A 19,241-nucleotide genomic window follows, 5' to 3' on the forward strand; every position below is an offset into this window, starting at 1 on the left:
TGTTTCCCATAGGTATGTCTTGTTTAAAATAATAATGGCTTTATTATTCTTATTCATATTATTGATGACAGCATGCCCAACGCCAATAACATGGTTACTAATCAAATTTTCAGAATAATGGAACTGTTAGGATGCTGTCCTGCAAGACTTGGCGAAGACCAACAACGGAGTGGAGGGCTGGCATCAAACATTTTCGGCTAATCTTGGCGCTACACGCTGCACCATTTTGGAAGTTCATTGAGGCAAAGAGGTGACGAGAATGGAGCAGCACCTTACTGGCGTTCCACCACCATTGCAAAGACCCGTGGACCTGAGGTCGCTGGTTCAGAAGTACACCATGACTAAATGGCTGGAGTTTTATCTGAAGAGCGTTGCCTACACTTTTATGTTGCAGTGGTGAATCAAAGGAGGTTGGTGGCACTTTAATTGGGGAGAACAGGCTTGTGGTAATGACTGGAGCAGAATCCGTGGAATGGTATCAAATACATCAACATATGGTTTCCAGGTGTTTGATGCCATTCCATTTGCTCCGTTTCCGGACATTATTATGAGCCGTTCTCCCCTCAGCAGCCTCCACTGTTGTGAATACTACAAAATCCATCTGAGAAAAATTTGCACCTATCCTACTTGGAGACTTCTTGTGACACAATTTCCACCCTTTCAATAACTCAAATCCTTATGAGACCAGAATGCTAAGCACCTTCCAGGACATTTGTTCATTAGCTTATTTTTATAGTACTCTTATCATTTCTGTATTCTTTGGTTATTTGAAGTAAATGTTTTAGGCCTGCTTATTTTTGCCCCATAATTGTTTGTATTTTGCAAAGCTTTTACGTTAATAACAAAATGTTTTATAGTGAATGGTTGGTGTTAATGGATGGTGTAGAACCTAGATAAAACAAAAATACATTATTTAAAACAAATACATAGTATAGTCTGTTTTTAGCCTTCAGCCTTTATATAACCATAACAAATATTAATATACAATATTCTGCCCATATGAACACCATTTATTTTAGGCCATAACATTTAGACTATATATTGAACAAAAATATAAATGCAACATGTAAAGTGTTTGTTTCATGAGCTGAAATAAAGTATCCCAGAAATGTTCCATGTAAACAAAAATCTTATTTCCCTCAAATGTTGTGTTCAAATTTGTTTACATCCCTGTTAGTGAGAATTTCTCCTTTGCCAAGATAATCAATCCACTGACAAGTGTGGCATATCAAGAAGCTGATTAAACAGCATGATCATTACAGAGGTGCCTTGTGCTGTGGTCAATAAAAGGCCACTCTAAAATGTGAAGTTTTGTCACATAACACAATGCCACAAGTTTTGAGGTAGCGTGCAATTGACATGCTGACTCATTCTGATTGGCTGGGCCTCGCTCTCCAGTAGGTGGGTGTGCCTATGCCCTCCCATACCCACCCATAGCTGCGCCCCTGCCCAGTCAAATAAAATCCATAGATTAGGGCCTAATGAATTTATTTCAATTGACTGATTTCTTTATATAACTCAATAAAATTGTTGTGTTTTATATAGGTATTCAGACCCCTTCCATTTTCTACATTTTGTTACATTAAATCCTTATTCTAAAATTGAGTAAATAAAAAATGTTCTTCATCAATCTGCACATAATACCTCATAATGACAAAGGAAAAACCTTTTTTATTTATGTATTTGCAAATGTATTAAAAATAAAAACAGTAATACCTTATTTACCTAAGTATTCAGACCCTTTGCTATGAGACTTGAAATTGAGCTCAGGTGCATCTTGTTTCCATTGATCACCCTTGAGATGTTTCTTCAATTTGATTGGAGTCAACCTGTGGTAAATTCAATTGATTGGACATGATTTGGAAAGGCACACACCTGTCTATATAAGCTCCCACGGTTGACAGTGCATGTCAGAGCAAAAGCCAAGCCATGAGGTCGAAGGAATTGTCCGTAGAGCTCCGAGACAGGATTGTGTCGAGGCACAGATCTGGGAAAGGGTACCAAAAGATTTCTGCAGCATTGAAGGTCCCCAAGAACACAGTGGCCTCCATCATTCTTAAATGGAAGAAGTTTGGAGCCACCAAGTCTCTTCCTAGAGCTGGCCGCCCGGCCAAACTGAGCCATCGGGGGAGAAGGGTCTTGGTCAGGACGGTGACCAAGAATCTGATCGTCACTCTGACAGAGCTCCAGAGTTCCTCTGTGGAGATGGGAGAACATTCCAGAAGGACAACCATCTCTGCAGCACTCCTCCAATCAGACCTTTATAGTAGAGTGGCCAGACGGAAGCAAATCCTTAGTAAAAGGCAAGGCAGTCCACTTGGAATTTGCCAAAAAGCACCTAAAGGACTCAGACCATGAGAAACAAGATTCTCTAGTCTGATGAAACCAAGATTGAACCCTTTGGCCTGAATGCCAAGTGTCACGTCTGGAGGAAACCTGGCACCATCCCTACGATGAAGCGTGGTGTGGGGATGTTTTTCAGCGGCAGGGACTGGGAGACTAGTCAGGATCGAGGGAAAGATGAACGGAGCAAAGTACAGAGAGATCCTTGATGAAAACCTGCTCCAGAGCGCTCAGGACCTCAGACTGGGGCGAAGGTTCACCTTCCAACTGGACAACGACCCCTGGCACACAGCCAAGACAATGCAGGAGTGGCTTTGGGACAAGTCTCTGAATGTCCTTCAGTGGCCCAGCCAGAGCCTGGACTTGATCCCGATCGAACATCTCCGGAGAGACCTGAAAATAGCTGTGCAGCGACGCTCCCCATCCAACCTGACAGAGCTTGAGAGGATCTGCAGAGTAGAATGGGAGAAACTCCCCAAATACAGGTGTGCCAAGCTTGTAGCGTCCTACCCAAGAAGACTCGATGCTGTCATCGCTGCCAAAGGTACTGAGTAAAGGGTATGAATAGTTATGTACATTTCAATTTTGCTTTGTCATTATGGGGTGTTGTGTGTAGATTGATGAGGGGGAAAAAACTATAAAGTACATTTTAGAATAAGGCTGTAATGTAACAAAATGTGGAAAAAGTCAAGGGGTCTGAATATCTTCTGAATGTACTGCATATACAATTTTCTGGCCATATGAACGAATGTGTATTCAATATTTGTAGCCATTCATGATTTAGTAAAAAGCAGTAAACATACACATTTAATAAGAGACTCGTGAACACATTTATGCCGTAGTTAACATACACAACATTGTTTTACCTTCTTTAATAACCAACTGATAAACACAATTTTGCTACAGCTGGCTTCACATCTTCCCCGGGAAACTCGACGTATTGTAGCCTCACTCAAACAAAAGAGTAGCGGAGGAAGGAGTTTGCTTCTGCTGCAGTGTTCGCGGTAAAATATTACGCACTGTGGTGGTGCTTCAACCGGCCGCACCCACACATCACAGAAAGCCCCAAGACAGAGAAGAGAGAATCAACAGAGATACAGATGGACAGAGTATGAGGCACATAGAGTCCAGAGTAGACCAGAGCAGAGACCGAAGCAGACAATTGGAAGTCAAAAATGGACTGAAAGACGGAAGGGACAATGTGCCGTTTGTGATGACAGCTTGTTTTTGTGCTTCTGTCCCCACTCCTGGTAGAATGGTGAGAATGTGAACTAAGGAAAGCATGACTCGAGCTCTGATCCTGTGATATTCATGTATGCATTTTATGTATATTTGACAGCCTGTACTGTGTGTTAAGTCCTAGAATCCGAGTACTAGTATCTTTGGTTTGGCACAGACCTTATTTGGTAAATGCTAGAGTTCAGATGGATGCCACAGCCTCTCCTAGTCTTCGCTAGGCAGCAGATTGAATCACCCGGGGCATAGGGGCGTTGCAATCACTACATGCTGCCAAGAATCCCCCATAATGCCTAGCTTCTACAATTTCCTAAAAGAGCAGTTTGACAGATGGATGTTCTGTCCTTAAACCAGGGCCAGTGCTAGCCTCTCCCACTGCGTCCCAAATTGCACCCTAATCCCTATGGGCTCTGGTCAAAAGGAGTGCGCTATATAGGGATATAGTGTCATTTGGGACACCCCTCTGTCTATGTGCCGTTCATTACATGGTAGCAGAGCTGCAGATCAGATGAGGGGGATTGGCTTTCAGTGGGGCGATGATGAGTTGGATCAGAGGGGACGGACTGTCTGACTCCGAGCTGGACCACCTCCCAGTCTGGTGACCTTTGATCCTGAGAGGGAGAGAGAGTGAGGGAGAGCACGGGTGTCCCCTCTTGTATCCCTGCCAGCTCATCGGTATTCAGCTCACACTGGCCTCAGGACTCTGCTTTGGTTATTGTGTGTGTGTGTGGTCCCTTCGCTCTGTCCAGTCCAGACTCACGTGGTGTGTTACTGTGGCTCCACTGGGCTCTTGATTAGCCATGGCGTTTTGACACAATAGCTAACGAAACGCCGGTTTTATCTGGGTTACAGGGCATCCAGGGTAGCCAGGTGTTGCCGCCCGGGCCCCTGCTTTGGGTGTGTCTCAAATGGCACCCTATTTAATTTAATAGTGCACTGCTTTTGACCAGAGCCATATATGTTGTGGTCAAAGCCCCATGGGCTCTGGTTAAAAGTAGTGCACTATATAAGGATTAGTGTTCCATTTGGGATGCAGCATGGGAGTTACATCTCAACCTGCTTTCTGTTGTTTAGTCCTACATCTTTACCCAGTATCCTTAGCGTGTGTGTAGGAGCCTGGTTAAACCAGACTGAAAGCTGCGCTGACCAAGAGTAACGTCATTCAGTCTGTTTAACCAGGCTATGGCTGTGTCCCAATTGACAAGGAAAAAAGCAGCATTTCAAGGCAGAATGTCAAAATTTGCGTTTCTCAATCCCAAGGTACCTTAAAAGGTTGCCTTCAAATCCCGTCGCAAATGTCGGTTACCTACTGGGAAAAGTACTACCTACAAAGGTAGGTGCCTCTGGAGGCAGGTATGCAGCAGGCAGCTGCCTTTGGATTGGCACATTAGTCTACAGTGCCTTCAGAAAGTATTAATACAAAACAAAATCCTTCGTTTTCTCCTACGACAGCCATTTAACTCTGGAATTGTTTTAAAGTCACCATTGGCCTCATGGTGAAATCCCTGATTTCCTTCCTCTCCGGCAACTGAGTTAGGAAGGACGCCTGTATCTTTGTAGTGACTGGGTGTATTGATACACCATCCAAAGTGTCATTAATAACTTCACCATGCTCAAAGGAAATTCAATGACTGCTTTTTTTTTAACCCATATACCAATTGGTGCCCTTCTTTGCGAGGACATGGAAAACCTCCCTGGTCTTTGGTTGAATCTGTGTTTGAAATTCACTGCTCGACTGAGGGAACTTACAATTATCTGTATGTGTAGGGTACAGAGATGAGGTTGTCATTAAAAAAATCATGTTGAACACTATTATTGCACACAGAGTGAGTCCATGCAACGTATTATGTGATTTGTTAATTACATTTTTACTCCTGAACTTTATTTAGTCTTTCCGCAACAAAGACGTTGAAAAGTTATTGGCTCAAGACATTTCAGCTTTCAATTTTTTATGAATTAGTAAAAAATTCTAAACTTAATTCCACTTTGAAATTATGGTGTATTGTGTGTAGGCCAGTGACCAAAAAAATCTCAATTGAGTCAAATTAAAATTCAGACTAACACAATAAAATGTGGAAAAAAGAAAGTGGTGTGAATACTTTCTGAAGGCGCTGTATAGTCTAGTGAGTGTGCATAGGGTCAGTGCAGATAGTTTGGGTAACCATTAAGTGACCATTTAGCGGTCTTATGGCTTTCTGAAGGCACTGTATGTGTGTGGTTGCATGGCACGATTATTTTAGCTGTCATGTGACGTAAACAGCAGAAGGTTCTTCTATTTTAGATGATGAAGCTGTCATTTTGACCTAGGTAGTGCTGCTCCTCATTGTTCAGACATCTCCGTGAATGTGTTATCTTCACAGTCAGTTACTGCACGTCTAATCGAACCCACACTCTGTTAACATTGGATTTCTGATCTCATCATCTTTAAAGGGACTTTAAATGAATCCCAAATTCACAGCTAAAGATCAGTGGGCCTCATCTCTCGCCCACAACTACATTATGGTCCTGAAAATGAACACGCCATCCACAACAAAATAACAATATGTACATCTTTCGCTCCTTAAATCCTTTCCTTCCATTCTCTTGCTCTCTCCACTCTCTCTCTCTCTCTCTCTCTCTCTCTCCCTCTCCCTCTCCCCTCATTTCTCTTTCCCTCCCCGTCCACCGTCCCCTCTCTTTACTCTGCTCCAGGTCAACTTTGTGGTGTGCCAGTTGTTTGCCCTGTTGACAGCCTTCTGGTTCCGTCTGTATCTCCACCCCAGTAAGACCAGTCCCTTCGTCAGACATGTGGTGGCCACGCTACTGGGACTCTACTTTGCTCTCTTCTGCTTCGGCTGGTGAGTCTCGCTACACACACACACACACACACACACACACACACACACACACACATATATACACACACACAGACTAGGGATGGGGACGGTTAATCGAATATCCGCATATCCGAACTGACGTTAGTATTTGATTACTTGAGTGAGTGTTGTAGGGCTATTTTAAAGGTGCTACACATAGGATTTATTTATTTATTCTAAAACATCCTATGTTTAGCACCTTTAACAATGAAAAAGCTCTGTCTAAATTAAATGAAACTTATGGCATTTTTACCTATTGATTGGACATGATTTGGAAAGGCACACATCTGTCTATACAAGTTCCCACAGTTGACAGTGGATGTCAGAGCAAAAACCAAGCAATGAGGTAAAAGGATTTGTCCATAGCGCTCCAAGACAGGGTTGTGTTGAGGCACAGATCTGGGGAAGGGTACAAAACAAATGTCTGTAGCATTGAAGGTCCCTAAGAACACAGTGGCCTCCATCATTCTTAAATGGAAGAAGTTTGGAAGTACCAAGACTCTTCCTAGAGCTGGTCGCCCGTCCAAACTGAACAAATCGGGGGGAAAGGCCTTTGGTCACCAAGAACCCGATGGTCACTCTGACCAAGAACCCGATGGTCACTCTGACAGAGCTCTAGAGTTCCTTGGTCGAGATGGGAGAACCTTCTAGAAAGACAACTATCTCTGCAGCAACTCACCAATCAGGCCTTTATGGTAGAGTGGCCAGGCAGAAGCCACTCCTCAGTAAAAATTACATAACAGTTTGCCAAAAGGCACTTAGACTCTGACCATAGGAAACAAGATTCTCTGGTCTGATGAAACCAAGATGAAACTCTTTAGCCTGAATACCAAGCGTCCGTCTGGAGGAAACCTGGCACCATCCCTACGATGAAGCGTGGTGTGGGGATGTTTTTTAGCGGCAGGGACTGGGAGACTAGTCAGGATCGACAGGAAAGATGAACAGAGAAAAGTACAGAGAGATCCTTGATGAAAACCTGCTCCAGAGCACTCAGGACCTCAGACTGGGTTGAAGGTTCACCTTCCAACAGGACAACGACCCTAAGCACACAGCCAAGACAACGCAGGAGTGGCTTCGGGACAAGTCTCAATGTCCTTCAGTGGCCCAGCCAGAGCCTGGACTTGATCCCGAGCGAACATCTCTGGAGAGACCTGAAAATAGCTGTCCAGCGACACTCCCCATCCAACCTGACAGAGCTTGAGAGGATCTGCAGAGAAGAATGGGAGAAACTCCCCAAATACAGGTGTGCCAAGCTTGTAGCGTCATACCCAAGAAGACTCGATACTGTAATCGCTGCCAAAGTTAAATGATTTGAAAAAATATATATATTTATGAATTGGCGAACATTTCTAAACCTATTTTTTTGCTTTGTCATTATGGGGTGTTGTGTAGATTGATGAGGGAAAAAACAATTTAATCCGTTTTAGAATAAGGCTGTAACATAACAAAATGTGGGAAAAGTTAAGGTATCTGAAAACTTTCTGAAGGCACTGTAAGCTGTGATGGCCAAACAGGTCGATTAGAGGGGAAAACAATACCCCCATTTGACACACTCTGCTCCGCTGCTCCATAAACTGACCACTGTCATTTCTGTAAGCAGGGGTTGTTTGGGAGATTTGTTGTGTGAAACCTTAGACAGGAGTTTGTTGTGGAGCTACAAGCAGATGGTTATGTTGTGTTCGTTCACATCTGATGCTATCAGGTTAGCCTACAGGGGGATATTGTTGTTGCTTTGCGTGCTGACATTGGACTGAATAGGACTGTGGATGGATATGACTGAATAGGACTGTGGATGGATATGACTGAATAGGACTGTGGATGGATATGACTGAATAGGACTGTGGATGGATATGACTGAATAGGACTGGGGATGAGTAGTACTGTGGATGGATATGATTGAATAGGACTATGGATGGATATGACTGAATAGGACTGTGGATGAATAGTACTGTGGATGGATATGATTGAATAGGACTATGGATGGATATGACTGAGATACTTTAACTCCTATCTGGCTTCTATCAACACGCGCTACTAGGAGCACTAAAACTCTAGGTCCTTCTGCAAGTCTGACAACCACTCCATTCTCCTGCTTCCGCTTTCAAACAAAAGCTCAAACATGAAGGACCAGTAATGCTCTCAATAAGGAAGTGGTCGGATGAAGCAGACGCGAGGCTACAAGACTGTTTTGTTAGTACAGACTGGGATATGTTCCGGGATTCATCTGATAACGTCGAGGAGTTTACCACAACAGTCACGGGATTCATCAATAATTGCATAGACGATGTCATCCCCATAGTGACTATACGAATGTATCCAAACCAAAAACCATGAATTACAGGCAATATCCGTGCTGGGCTAGTGCTATCGCTTACAATGAACGAGCCATGGACATGGACACATATAAGAAAGCTCTCTACGCCCTATGACGATACATCAAACATGCAGAAAGACAATATAGGAGGAAGATGGAATCCTATTATGTGGCAGAGCTTGCAGATGATAACGGATTACAAAGGGAAATCCAGCTGTGAGTTGCCCAGTGATAAAGAAATCCCAAACGTGCGGAATGCCTTTTATGATCGATTCGAGGAATACAACAGTGTCTTGCGCGAAAGCCCCTGTTTTTCCGGATGACTGTGTGATCTCGCTCTCCATGGCCGACGTGAGCAACATTTTTAAATAGGTTAACAAGGACGCATGGCCAAACGGAATACCAGGGTGCATTCTCAAAGCATGTGCAGACCAGCTGGCAAGTATCTTCAGATATTTTCAATCTCTCCTTGTCCCAGTCTGTAATCCCAACATGTTTCAAGCTGACCACCATTGTCCGAGTTCCCAAGAGCTCCAAGGAAACCTGCCTAAATGACTATCGCCCTGTAGCACTCACAACTGTAATTATGAAGTGCTTTGAAAGACTGGTTATGACACATATCAACACCATAATCCCAGACACCCTAGAGCCACTCCAATTCACATGTCGACCCAACAGATCCACAGATGACGCAATCTCAATTGCACTTCAGACTGCCCTCTCCCACCTGGACAAGAGGGGAAATAACTATGTGAGAATGCTATTCATAGACTACAGCTCAGCGTTCAACACCATAGTCCCCTCCAAGCTCGTCATTAAGCTCAGGGCCCTGGGACTGAACACCTCCCTCTGCAATTGGATCCTGGACTTCCTGATGAGCCGTCCCAAGGTGGTGAGGGTAGGCAACAACACTTCCGCTGCGCTGACCCTCAACACGGGGGCCCCTCAGGGGTGTGTGCTCACTTTTCACCCATGACTGCGTGGATACGCATGACTCCAACACCATCATCAAGTTTTCTGACGATACGACGGTGATAGGCCTGATCACTGACGGCGATGAGATAGCCTACAGGGAGGAGGTCAGAGACTTAGCATTGTGGTGCCAGGACAACAACCTCTCCCTCAACAACAGTGTAACGGATTGTTAACTATAGGAGAAAGCTCTTGACCAACTCCACGGGGCTGTAGTGGAGCTGGTTGAGAGCTTCAAGTTTGTTGGCGTCCACATCATATCACTAAGGACTTAACATCGTCCACACACACCCACACAGTTGTGAAGAAGACATGCCAGCGCCTTTTCCCCCACAGGAAGCTGAAAAGTTTTGGTATGGGCCCTCGTATTCTCAAAAACGTATATAGCTGCACCATAGAGAGCTTCTTGACTGGCTGCATCATGACTTGGTATGGCAAATGCACCGCTTAGGAACACAAAGTGCTACAGGGGCCGAGTTCCCTGCCATTCAGGACCTGTATATCAAGTGGTGCCAGAGGAAGGCCTGAAAATTTGTCAAATACTCCAGCCACCCAAGCCATAGACTGTTCACTCTATACCTTCTGAAAACGGTACCGGAGCATTGGCTCTCGGACCGACAAGCTCAGAGACAGCTCTACCCCCAAGCCATAAGACTGCTAAATAGCCAGTGGTTACCCAAACTATCTGCACTGACCCTATGCACACTCACTAGACTATACAGCGCCTTCAGAAAGTATTCGCACTAACTTGACTTTTTCCACATTTTATTGTGTTACAGCCTGAATTTTAAATTGATTAAATTGAGATTTTGTGTCACTGGCCTACACACAATTCCCTTAATGAGTGGAATAATGTTTTTAGAAATGTTTACAAATTATATTAAAAATGAAAAGCTGAAATATATTCAGTCAATAAGTATTCGACCTTTGTGTTATGGCAAGCCTAAATAAATTCAGCAGTAAAAATGTGCTTAACAAGTTCCATAATACGTTGCATGGATTATCTCTTTGTGCAATAATAGTGTTTCACATCATTTTTGAATGGTTCAACCACAAACAGATTCAACCACAAAGACCAGGGAGGTTTTCCAATGTCTCGCAAAGAAGGGCACCTATTGGTAGATGGGTATATATATATTTTTTAAAGCAGACATTGAATGGTGAAGTTATTATTTATTAATCACTACAAAGATACAGGCGTCCTTCACAACGCAGTTGCCGGAGAGGAAGGAAGACAGGGATTTCACCATAAGGCCAATGGTTTTATTTTTTATTTATTTATTTCACCTTTATTTAACCAGGTAGGCTAGTTGAGAACAAGTTCTAATTTACAACTGCGACCTGGCCAAGATTAAGCAAAGCAGTTCGACACATACAACAACACAGAGTTACACATGGAATAAACAAACATACAGTCAATAATACAGTAGAAAAAGTCTATATACAGTGTGTGCAAATGAGGTAAGATAAGGGAGGTAAGGCAATAAATAGGCCATGGTGGCAAAGTAATTACAATATACCAATTAAACACTGGAGTGATAGATGTGCAGAAGATGAATGTGCAAGTAGAGACCCTGGGGTGCAAAGGAGCAAGATAAATAAATAAATACCGTATGGGGATGAGGTAGTTGGACGGGCTATTTACAGATGAGCTATGTACAGGTGCAGTGATCTGTGAGCTGTTCTGACAGCTGGTGCTTAAAGCTAGTGAGGGAGATATGAGTCTCCAGCTTCATGAATTTTTGCAGTGCGTTCCAGTCATTGGCAGCAGAGAACTGGAAAGAAAGGCGGCCAAAGGAAGAATTGGCTTTGTGGGTGACCAGTGAGATATACCTGCTGGAGCGCGTGCTTCGGGTGGGTGCTGCGATGGTGACCAGTGAGCTGAAATAAGGCGGGGCTTTACCTAGCAAAGTCTTGTAGATGACCTGGAGCCAGTGGGTTTGGCGACGAGTATGAAGCGAGGGCCAGCCAACGAGAGCATACAGGTCGCAGTGGTGGGTAGTATATGGGGCATTGGTGACAAAACAGATGGCACTGTGATAGACTACATCCAGTTTGCTGAGTAGAGTGTTGAAGGCTATTTTGTAGGTGACATCGCCGCAGTCGAGGATTGGTAGGATGGTCAGTTTTACGAGGGAATGTTTAGCAGCATGAGTGAAGGATGCTTTGTTGCGAAATAGGAAGCCGATTGTACATTTAATTTTGGATTGGACATGCTTAATGTGAGTCTGGAAGGAGAGTTTACAGTCTAGTCAGACACCCAGGTATTTGTAGTTGTCCACATATTCTAAGTCAGAACCGTCCAGAGTAGTGATGCTAGGCGGGCGGGCGGGTGCGGCCAGCGATCGGTTGAAGAGCATGCATTTAGTTTTACTTGCATTTAAGAGCAGTTGGAGGCCACGGAAGGAGAGTTGTATGGTATTGAAGCTCGTCTGGAGGTTAGTTAACACACTGTCCAAAGAAGGGCCAGAAGTATACAGAATTGTGTCGTCTGTGTAGAGGTGGATCAGAGAATCATCATCAGCAGCAAGAGCGACATCATTGATGTATACAGAGAAGAGTCGGCCCGAGAATTGAACCCTGTGGTACACCCATAGAGACTGCCAGAGGTCCGGACAACAGGTCCTCCGATTTGACACACTAAACTCTATCAGAGAAGTAGTTGGTGAACCAGGCAAGGCAGTCATTTGAGAAACCAAGGCTGTTGAGTCTGCCGATAAGAATGTGGTGATTGACAGAGTCGATGCCTTGGCCAGGTCGATGAATATGGCTGCACAGTAATGTCTCTTAACGATGGCGGTTATGATATCATTTAGGACCGAGCGTGGCTGAGGTGCACCCATGACCAGCTCTGAAACCAGATTGCATAGCGGAGAAGGTATGGTGGGATTCGAAATGGTCGGTAATCTGTTTGTTAACTTGGCTTTCGAAGACCTTAGAAAGGCAGGGTAGGATATATATAGGTCTGTAGCAGTTTGGGTCTAGTGTGTGTCCCCCTTTGAAGAGGGGGATGACTGCGGCAGCTTTCCAATCTACGGGAATCTCAGACGATACTAAAGAGAGGTTGAACAGGCTAGTAATAGGGGTTGCAACAATTTTGGCAGATAATTTTAGAAAGAGAGGGTCCAGATTGGGTGTCCAGATTTTGCAGCGCTTTCAGAACATCAGCTATCTGGATTTGGGTGAAGGAGAAATGGGGGAGGCTTGGGCGAGTTACTGTGGGGGGTGCAGGGCAGTTGACCGGGGTAGGGGTAGCCAGGTGGAAAGCATGGCCAGCCGTTGAAAAATGCTTATTGAAATTCTCAATTATAGTGGATTTATCGGTGGTGACAGTGTTTCCTAGCCTCAGTGCAGTGGGCAGCTGGGAGGAGGTGCTCTTATTCTCCATGGACTTTACAGTGTCCCAGAACCTTTTTGAGTTTGTACTACAGGATGCACATTTTTGTTTGAAAAAGCTAGCCTTAGCTTTCCTAACTGCCTGTGTATATTGGTTCCTAACTTTCCTGAAATGTTGCATATCATGGGGGCTATTCGATGCTAATGCAGTACACCACAGGATGTTTTTGTGCTGGTCAAGGGCAGTCAGGTCTGGAGTGAACCAAGGGCTATATCTAAAAAAATTGAATGGGGCATGCTTATTTAAGATGGTAAGGAAGGCACTTTTAAAGAATATCCAGGCATCCTCTACTGATGGGATGAGTTCAATATCCTTCCACGATACCCGGGCCAGGTTGATTAGAAAGGCCTGCTCGCTGAAGTGTTTTAGAGAGCGTTTGACAGTGCTGAGGGGTGTTCATTTGACCGCAGACCCATTACGGATGCAGGCAATGAGGCAGTGATCGCTGAGATCTTGGTTGAAAACAGCAGAGGTGTATTTGGAGGGCAAGTTGGTTTGGATGATATCTATGAGGGTGCCCGTTTTTACGGATTTGGGGTTGTACCCGGCAGGTTCATTGATAATTTGTGTGAGGTTGAGGGTATCAAGCTTAGATTGCAGGGTGGCTGGGGTGTTAAGCATGTCCCAGTTTAGGTCACCTAGCAGCACAACCTCTGAAGATAGATGGGGGGCAATCAATTCACATATAGTGTCCAGGGCACAGCTGGGGGCAGAGGGTGTTCTATAGCAAGCGGCAACGGTGAGAGACTTCTTTCTGGAAAGGTGGATTTTTAAAAGTAGAAGTAATAATTGTTTGGGTACAGACCTGGATAGTAAGACAGAACTCTGCAGGCTATCTTTGCAGTAGATTGCAACTCCGCCCCCTTTGGCAGTTCTATCTTGTCGGAAAATGTTATAGTTAGGGATGTACATTTCAGGGTTTTTGGTGGTCTTTCTAAGCCAGGATTCAGACACGGCTAGAACATCCGAGTTGGCAGAGTGTGCTAAAGCAGTGAATAAAACAAACTTAGGGAGGAGGCTTCTAATGTTAACATGCATGAAACCAAGGCTTTTACGGTTACAAAAGTCAACAAATGAGAGCACCTGGGGAATAGGAGTGGAGCTAGGCACTGCAGGGATTAACCTCTACATCACCAGAGGAACAGAGGAGGAGTAGGATAAGGGTACGGCTAAAGGCTATAAGAACTGGTCGTCTAGTTCGTTCGGAACAGAGAGTACAAGGAGCAGGTTTCTGGGCGCGATAGATTATATTCAAGGCATAATGTACAGACAAAGGTATGGTAGGATGTGAATACATTGGAGGTAAACCAAAGGCACTGTGTGATGATTAGAAAGATATTGTCGATAGGAACATTTAAACTAGCTGATGTCACCGCATGTGTGGGAGGTGGAACTAAAGGTTTGGCTAAGGCATATTGAGCAGGGCTAGAGTGAAATAAGACAATAATCACTAACCAGAACAGCAGTGGACAAGGCATATTGACATTAGGGAGAGGCATGCGTATCTCCAGGTGAAAAGGTTCAGAGCTTGCGATAGGAATCCGGGTATATGGAGAGAAAATAGTTCCGGTATGCTCTGGTTTGAATCGCGTTGTGCAAATTGGCGAGAGTTTTCCGAGCTAAAGGTTAGCTGATGACCGCTAGCAGTGGTTAGCTGGCTAGTAGCTTGTTAGCTTGCTAGCTTCTGTTCGGGATTCCGGTTCCGAAGTAAAGAAAAATACTTTAGAAAAAAGCAGATTCACACCACATTGGATGAGGCGGGTTGCAGGAGAGTATTTTGAAGTTGAGGTTTAGAAAAATATAAAAAGGATATGTGAAGAAAAAGATAGTAAAAGATATATACATGGGGCACGACAGGACAAAGACGTCTGACTGCTACGCCATCGTGGACAGACTGGTGACTTTAAAACAATTGCAGAGTTTAATGGCTGTGATAGAAAACTGAGGATGGATCAACAACATTGTACTTACTCCACAATACTAACCTAATTGACAGAGTGAAAAGAAGAAACCTGTACAGAATAAAAGTATTCAAAACATGCATTCTGTTTGCAATAATGAACTAAAGTTAAACTGCTAAATATTTGGCAAAGAAATTATCTTTATGTCCTGCATACAAAGTGTTATGCTTGGGGCAAATCCAGCACAACACATCACTGAGTACCACTCTTCATATTTTCAAGCATATTACTGGCTGCATCATGTTATGGGTATGCTTGTCATCAGCAAGGACAGGAGTTTTTCAGGATAAAAATAAATGGAATAGAGCGAAGCACAGGCAACATCCTAGAGGAAAATCTGGTTCTGTCTGCTTTCCAACAGACACTGGGAGACAAATTCACCTTTCAGCAAGACTAACCTAAAACACAAGGACAAATATACACAGGAGTTGCTTACCAAGACGACATTGAGTGTTCCTTAGTGGCCTAGTTACAGTTTTGACTTAAATCATCTTGAAAATCTATGGCAAGGCTTGAAAATGGCTGTCTAGCAATGATCAACAACCAATTTGACAGAGATTGAGGAATTCATGTACATATCTACCTCAAGTACCTCGTACCTCTGCACATTGATCTTGTACTGGTACTCTCTGTATATAGCTTCACATTGATCTGGTACTCTCTGTATATAGCTCCGCATTGATCTGGTACTCCCTGTATATAGCTCCGCATTGATCTGGTGCTCCCTGTATATAGCTCCGCATTGATCTGGTACTCCCTGTATATAGCTCCGCATTGATCTGGTACTCCCTGTATATAGCTCCGCATTGATCTGGTGCTCCCTGTATATAGCTCCGCATTGATCTGGTACTCCCTGTATATAGCTCCGCATTGATCTGGTACTCCCTGTATATAGCTCCGCATTGATCTGGTACTCCCTGTATATAGCTCCGCATTGATCTGGTACTCCCTGTATATAGCTCCACATTGATCTGGTACTCCCTGTATATAGCTCCACATTGATCTGGTACTCCCTGTATATAGCTCCACATTGATCTGGTACTCCCTGTATATAGCTCCACATTGATCTGGTACTCCCTGTATATAGCTCCGCATTGATCTGGTACTCCCTGTATATAGCTCCGCATTGATCTGGTACTCCCTGTATATAGCTCCACATTGATCTGGTACTCCCTGTATATAGCTCCGCATTGATCTGGTACTCCCTGTATATAGCTCCGCATTGATCTGGTACTCCCTGTATATAGCTCCGCATTGATCTGGTACTCCCTGTATATAGCTCCGCATTGATCTGGTACTCCCTGTATATAGCTCCGCATTGATCTGGTACTCCCTGTATATAGCTCCGCATTGATCTGGTACTCCCTGTATATAGCTCCGCATTGATCTGGTACTCCCTGTATATAGCTCCGCATTGATCTGGTACTCCCTGTATATAGCTCCGCATTGATCTGGTACTCCCTGTATATAGCTCCGCATTGATCTGGTACTCCCTGTATATAGCTCCGCATTGATCTGGTACTCCCTGTATATAGCTCCGCATTGATCTGGTACTCCCTGTATATAGCTCCACATTGATCTGGTACTCCCTGTATATAGCTCCACATTGATCTGGTACTGGTACTCTCTGTGTATACTGTAGCTCCATTCTTGTGTATTTTATTTTATTCTCGTGTGTTACTATTTTATTACGTTTTTTATTTTTACTTTTAAATTCTGAATCATTGAGAAGGGCTTGTAGGCAAGCATTTCACGGTAAAGTCTACACCTGTTGTGTTTGGCGCATGTGTCATCACATTTGATTTGAGTAGGACTGTGGATGGATATGACTGAAAAGGACTGTGGATGGATATGACTGAAAATGACTGTGGATGGATATGACTGAAAAGGACTGTGGATGGATATGACTGAAAAGGACTGTGGATGGATATGACTGAAAATGACTATTGCTGGATATGACTGAATAGGACTGTGGATGGATATGACTGAAAATGACTGTGGATGGATATGACTGAAAAGGACTGTGGATGGATATGACTGAAAAGGACTGTGGATGGATATGACTGAAAATGACTATTGCTGGATATGACTGAATAGGACTGTGGATGGATATGACTGAAAATGACTGTGGATGGATATGACTGAAAAGGACTGTGGATGGATATGACTGAAAAGGACTGTGGATGGATATGACTGAAAAGGACTGTGGATGGATATGACTGAATAGGACTGTGGATGGATATGACTGAAAAGGACTGTGGATGGATATGACTGAATAGGACTGTGGATGGATATGACTGAAAATGACTGTGGATGGATATGACTGAAAAGGACTGTGGATGGATATGACTGAATAGGACTGTGGATGGATATGACTGAAAATGACTGTGGATGGATATGACTGAAAAGGACTGTGGATGGATATGACTGAATAGGACTGTGGATGGATATGACTGAAAAGGACTGTGGATGGATATGACTGAAAAGGACTGTGGATGGATATGACTGAAAAGGACTGTGGATGGATATGACTGAAAAGGACTATTGCTGGATATGACTGAAAAGGACTATTGCTGGATATGACTGAAAAGGACTATTGCTGGATATGACTGAATAGGACTGTGGATGGATATGACTGAAAAGGACTATTGCTGGATATGACTGAAAAGGACTATTGCTGGATATGACTGAAAAGGACTATTGCTGGATATGACTGAATAGGACTGTGGATGGATATGACTGAAAAGGACTGTGGATGGATATGACTGAAAAGGACTGGATGGATATGACTGAAAAGGACTATTGCTGGATATGACTGAAAAGGACTATTGCTGGATATGACTGAATAGGACTGTGGATGGATATGACTGAATAGGACTGTGGATGGATATTATAGGTAGTGGGACAATTAGAGTATTGACATGCTGCCTCTTGGTAACTGTTACTGAAACATTTCATACACGTTTAAGCAAGCATTTTTTTTTACAAGCTAGCATATGAAAAAAGTTATCTTGACTGCCTCCGAGTACAGCTAAATGAGTGAAATAAATAAAAAGTAGGCCAGTGTGTGTGTGTGTGTGTGTGTGTGTGTGTGTGTGTGTGTGTAAAATGACCAAAATGGGACTCCCCCCCTCTCTAACCTGATTAATGTGGGGGGGGGTACCAAGGGATACCATGCCAGTATGGGTACACCAATAGATTTATTATCAGGCCAATACGCTGCTGGACTCTTCACCGACCATTGCTCTCCACTCAGGGCTGAATCAATGTTTATTAGCACTGCTAAAAGAGTTCTCTCATTAACAGATCTGCTTTAATAAGACGAACAGGTCGATGCACCGATGAGGCCTGATGCAAATGAGGGTTGCGTCCCCAAAATGGCACACTATTCCCTACATAGTCCACTTCTTTTGACCAGAGCTCAATGGACCATGGTCAAAAGTAGTGCACTAAATAAGACAGAGCGTGACATTTGGGATGCAGACAGGGACTGAGTGCCAGGACGTTTAGTTGTAACACCGTTAGCTCTCGGATTTAATTAGACCCACACACATATTTACAGGGGGTGCATCCCAAAAGGCACCCTATTCCCATAGTGCAAAAGTAGTGCACTATGTAAGGAGTCGGCCACATTTAAATGGGGCGCCGTTTGTAACATGCTGTACATTGTGAAAAATATTAATTCCCTGCCACAAAATGGCCTGCAAACATTGCAATCTTTTTGCCCACAAAATGACACACGTGGCCAAATGAGGTCAAAACTAGACAAAACGTCTTTAATGTAAACAACGACTGGGTAAAGGATTTGTAGCACTAAATTATGTGTTGTGTATCCACTATGGCTTTGCTACTGTGGCCCAGTCATGCTGTTGAGTGTGTGTGTTATCGGTGAATGTGTGCGTAATCTTTGTGTGTGTAGTCTGTGAATGTGTGTTAAATGAAGCTAATGTGCATTTGATGCCAGGGACAAATGGTTCTCTCTAGGCAGACTGGGCACATGAATCTTGGCCCATTACTCTGACAGGCACATACAGCGCCTTCAGAAAGTATTCACACCACTTTTCCACATTTTGTTGTTTCACAGCCTGAATTTAAAATGGATTAAATGTCGTTTTTTTGTCACTGGTCTGCACACAATACCCCATAATGTCAAAGTGGAATTA

General features: G+C 43.7%; 1 protein-coding gene across 1 annotated transcript in view; it reads left to right on the forward strand.

The window, feature by feature from the left end:
* LOC115174982 (membrane-bound O-acyltransferase domain-containing protein 2) overlaps positions 1 to 19,241 on the forward strand; it is a 75,777-nt gene that overhangs the window by 36,318 nt on the left and 20,218 nt on the right. The window contains exon 2 of the mRNA XM_029734069.1: positions 6,271 to 6,416. Within this exon, the coding sequence (XP_029589929.1) occupies positions 6,271 to 6,416 (146 nt within the window). The remainder of the gene's footprint in view (positions 1 to 6,270; positions 6,417 to 19,241) is intronic.

The sequence above is a fragment of the Salmo trutta genome, chromosome 35, assembly GCF_901001165.1.
Source record: "Salmo trutta chromosome 35, fSalTru1.1, whole genome shotgun sequence".
Classification (NCBI taxonomy): Eukaryota; Metazoa; Chordata; class Actinopteri; order Salmoniformes; family Salmonidae; genus Salmo; species Salmo trutta.